Below are 5,307 nucleotides of genomic sequence, written 5' to 3' on the forward strand. Positions count from 1 at the left end.
TTTTGCAAGTGAACTTGACTATTTCAAATTTAAATATCTTGTATATAAACATATTGAAATGTTGTTAAAGCTCTCCCATATCAGAACAGATTTGGAGTTAAAAATTGAATTCTGACATGTCAGCAATGAGATTAGAACCACCAGTTAGAAGACTGGTAGTCACTATCAATGAACTATCAGCAGCTTTCCAAATGTTGTGTAGACATGTGATTCCAGGTGCTATAATATGGTTATGTTGTCAGCTTTTATGTGGAAACATATTTTCAATAATTCAATCTGCAACTGTTTTTTTTAAACAATCTTGTTCAATTTTTATATATATATATATATATATATATATATATATGAGAAAAATTTGAAACTACCAGTTTTCCCTTTACATTCTGTTTACTATGATGAATCCCCACCCTGCCAACACCACCACCATTATTATTGTTTTAGTCATTCTCATTGCATTTAATTACTTTGCTGTTACTAAATACATAGTAGAATAGAAGGTTGCTAACCACAGTACACCACAGTTATATGGCAGAGCGCAATGCTTTATCTAATTGGACATTGCTTTTCTTCAATATTACAATATCATATGCTTTTTAGCCCCGGGTCAGACTTATGATCAAATGTACTTCAGTTATGACCATCACATCCTTCTAGTTCAGATAGTATATCTACAACTACAATAGCCAATGTGTTTTTTTCTTTTAGAGACACTGAAGAAATGATTTAAAGAGATTTGGTTGCTATTTCCAGCAGGTCATGCAACTATATAAAACATTCCTCCCTCCTTAGCTCAACCAAATCATACAGTTGTTGTTGTTGTTTAGTCCCCGGTGAACCCTGACTAAGTCAACCAATGATCAAAGGAATTCAAGCTGTAACCATTCCATCTTTGGTTGACATTCAATGAATCATAAAGTTCAGAGTAGATACAGGCAACATCAATACAGTATCAGTTGATCTCTGCAGACACACCAGAATCAGGCCTGATGAATGAGCAAAGGTTCGCTTCTATGACATCCTCTTGCAGACTGTCTTGATGACAGGTGATGCTGACCTCACTTCAGTGGCTGATCATTTGAAAGGATATAAGTGGATAATACCATGATGTCTATTCCAGTGTACGTGGAAGCTATGAATAAAGTGGGATCGATGATGTTAGAGATCTTCATGCAAATGATCCAACCATTTGCCAACTGAAGGAAATTGACCATCCAAATTGAATCACCTAAACAGTCAGATGAATATGTTCACCAAGTAGACTTCCTACTTATTAATGGGGACAGAGGATTGCTTGTGAATACTAGGCTATCTCCTAATGACCAATGCTTAACATCAACATGTGGTAAGTGACATCAGAGTAAGATCTATGCCAATCCTTCCCTGACTCGAGGGTCTTGTCTCTCTGAGGGTAGGAGAAAGGTCCAAGGAAGAAAGGAAGAAAAAAAAGGGTGTATGATGTCTGTAATGGGGCATAAATTTATTCATTTATGCATAAATTTATGCAATATCACTATCAGGCAGTGGTAAATTATAGTTCATGAACACTCATAACTGGTTTTGTGTCAAGTTAAATTAAACCACTATTGACATGAGAGAGAGAGAGAGAGAGAGAGAGAGAGAGAGAGAGAGAGAGAGAGCTAGCTATTTATTCACTCCACCGATTGGAAAAATCAACTAAATATCTCTTATGCCAGGTTCTTTTCTCTTAAAAATAGGAAGGACATGTTAGATAATATAGTTCTTGATACATTATGCTAGAAACGAAATGAAGATGAGATAGTGGCAGCTCAAATAACTTTGACCTGTTTATATGAAATTATATAAGTCACCATTCAATAAATTAATTATGTCTCCAACATGACTAAATATGTTTTACATACAGGAAGTTTTATTGCACTACTTTTGTTTTTTGTTTTTCTTTTTTGTCCAAATGGATTATTCAATATGTGTGGTGGAATATAACTTGTGTCATATGCCAGATATATATTAAATTATTTACTTGCTCAATGTGATGCTAGATATATAAATATAGTGTATGAGAGAAATAACAACAGAATAGAGTGTCAAAAGAGCAGCTAGCATATCTTGTAAATGATATTGCATTGGGTTCATGATGAGGTCTCTTAAATCTGACAAGATCAAGACTTTGAGTTAATCAAGAATGGAAATTTGTAAGGTTCATGCCTTCCCCACCCCTACCCACAAACATAACATGTCTTGCAAACAAAAACAACTGCAATAAACCCCTACTTGTTTTAAAAGATGTCTATTGTTAACTTACGTGTTATCTAAATGATTAGTTTTTTGCTCCTCAAATATCTTTAATGTATTCTTTATGTTGTCTCTTTGTTTTTGGATTTGATCTTCTAAACTGAAACAAAAAGATTACATTTAGCTATAGTCTGCAGTCATATATTTTTTACCTTATATTTGACATATAACCATTTCCAGACAAGAAGTAGATAAGTCAATGAGGCAGCTATTATGGGATTACTTAAACAAGACACATTGGATAATGTAGTCTTAGACATAGTTCTAAGCTGGAATGCTTTGATCAATCAGAGTTGACTTGAAGCCAAAAAACAACAACAACCAATCCCAGTCAGAGAGCTTTGTGATGGTTCCATGCTAGAAACAATAGCCAAGTTTCCCTCGGATCACACCCAGCATCTCAAACCAGAGAGGGACATAGAAAAGCATTCTATACATTGTTTTTTTTTTTAATATAAAATAGAATAGGCCATACATGATGGATCAATGGTTTTGAACATAGTTCTGTCCAAACAGGTCAATCCTGGTGTTAAACAACATCAAAAATTAAAGGACAAGGATGCTATGTCAATTCTATTATTTATACCTAATTTTGCAGTAAATTTGTAGTCTGAATTGAAGGTATTTCAGTTTAGTAACCTGTTCCACTCATACTCTGTTTAATGTGACATCAACCATAACAGCTTCCCTACAAATTTTAAGGTGTTCTCATTAGAACCTCTTGCTGCATATGAAAATTTGTATTTATTGATTACTTTTATGACATTGATGATCCAGGTATTGATTCATGGATATTGTTTTTGATAAACTTGGATATGCTGCAAGTTTCACCATCTGTATAAAGATGTCAATTGAGAGCTGTCCTTTTGTCAAATGATTCCATTTCTAAATCAAGTAACCGTATGGCACTTTGAATGAATCTTCGAAGGTTACCATACAAACTAGTTATACCTCACCAGCCACAACGTTGTAAATCACTCAAATGTACATCAGGAATAATCAAAAGAGTGCTTGAGAAACTAGAAAAACAACCATTTATGATAGTTAGTATATGGGGATAAATTGGTGGAATTGAAAGGAAACTGTCCATAGACGGGTACTTAAGGAAGAGAAATAGATCAGAAGGAATATTCCTAACATTAACCTCTACTTAAAGGGTACTGGATGATGATAAAATCTATAATCATAAAACTGAAACAAGTAGCTTTCATTAAACAATAGTAACTGAAACAAATATATCACTTTAAGCAGTATATTTCTTTTACATATTAAAGCTACTGCCCAATTTAACAGTTTTAGTATGAAATATTTTTGGCAATCTCAAGCTTTTGTTTCCAATGTTGAAAAAATAAATAAAAAATATTTCTAATAAATTGCTCAGCAGTAAATTTGCAAACAGTTAAAATGAATAAACTAACAAAACAATTTAATAAAATGAGTTCTTCCATTTTCCTACTCTTTTATTGAGTTTGGATACAATGACACTAAACTGAATTGAATGTTAAGTTTAAAGAAAAATATCATTTCTCTTTCTAAAGGCTGCTAAAGATGTTTCTGGAGAAACTACAATTTTATAGATTAGAGGCTGCTTCACAATACAATAGAAAATATCTTTGAAATGATTCCCAAGTGTTTGGGTGTTACAAATCATTAGTGTCAAATGAAGATGACAAGAAGATGGGATTTGTTTCCGAGATTTAATTTTATTAGATATTGATTGTGATTAACTCTTTACTATGTTTATTAGGGTATCCCTTTGATTCAAATTAATGGTAAGAGAACACAATTAAAACATCAATATAACTATTACAACTGATGAGAAACGATGGCAATACAAAACATACGTTTTTTTTTGTTTGTTTCATTCATTTTACTTTTGTTAGTTTCATTGTCTCTTCATAGAAAAATATGACATTTCTGAATTGTTTGTGAAACACAAATTTTTCCATAGAGTTTTCTGTGTTATTTCTATAATATATTTACTGAGAGAAGTAGAATCAAAATTTCTTGCAGTCAGTTTATGTGTATGTGTATGTGTATGGTGTATGTAAGTACACACACACACACGCACACACAAATACACACATATGTGTGTGTGTGTGTATGTATGTATGCATGTATGTATATATAAATATATATGTATTTCCTACTGGATAAATATGCTTAAAAAGAACATTTGCATGCCATCCATCATATGCAGTCTGCAAAGCAATGAAATGTTTGTTAATTGCAGAGAGCTCTCTCTCTCATTACAACAGCAAGTGGTATCTATTGATTGTCTCTATTTGCAGCTCGGATGATTGATCTGGCAAGAATTCAGAGGCTTGGTTATATTGCTAAAATAATTAATCTGCTGAATAGTAGCTCATAATTTTTATTAAGAGACCATATTTGAGAAAAGACTAGATTTCTTTAAATAGTTGATGACTCAACATGAAGGAATATGATTTTGGTCGTACAGGATCTTATCAGATTTCAACTAAATCTGAAATGGTCACACTTTGGTTACTAATGTGTTATCTTTTGTTTTAAGTTGGGATAACTTTAGAATTATGTTACTGTAATGCAAACTAAATTTTCGTCTATACAAGCAACTTAGATAACATAATATTGAATTAACTAAAACAAGCAATATATAATGATTTTATTTTACAAATACACATGATTAAGGAATTAGAATTTGCTTTTCCAAAAAATTACCATTGCTATTTCTCTCATTGTCATCGCTGTCATCATCATCATCATCATCATCATCATCATCTAATGTCTACTTTTCCATGCCTGCATATCATCATCATCATCATCATCATCGTTTAACGTCCGCTTTCCATGCTAGCATGGGTTGGACGATTTGACTGAGGACTGGTGAAACTAGATGACTACACCAGGCTCCAATCTGATTTGGCAGAGTTTCTACGGCTGGATGCCCTTCCTAACGCCAACCACTCAGAGAGTGTAGTGGGTGCTTTTACGTGTCACCCGCACGAAGGCCAGTCAGGCGGTACTGGCAACGGCCATGCTCAAGATGGTATATTT

The 5,307-nt window shown here is 33.2% G+C and overlaps 1 protein-coding gene across 7 annotated transcripts in view; it reads right to left on the reverse strand.

The window, feature by feature from the left end:
• LOC106867251 (uncharacterized) overlaps positions 1 to 5,307 on the reverse strand; it is a 435,591-nt gene that overhangs the window by 43,319 nt on the left and 386,965 nt on the right. For 5 of the 7 annotated variants that reach the window (XM_052974909.1, XM_052974910.1, XM_052974907.1 and 2 more), the window contains one exon: positions 2,282 to 2,371. The exons of the other annotated variants lie outside the window; for them this stretch is intronic. In XM_052974909.1, coding sequence (XP_052830869.1) covers positions 2,282 to 2,371 — 90 coding nt within the window. The remainder of the gene's footprint in view (positions 1 to 2,281; positions 2,372 to 5,307) is intronic. 7 annotated transcript variants of the gene reach the window in all.

The sequence above is a fragment of the Octopus bimaculoides genome, chromosome 19, assembly GCF_001194135.2.
Source record: "Octopus bimaculoides isolate UCB-OBI-ISO-001 chromosome 19, ASM119413v2, whole genome shotgun sequence".
Lineage (NCBI taxonomy): Eukaryota > Metazoa > Mollusca > Cephalopoda > Octopoda > Octopodidae > Octopus > Octopus bimaculoides.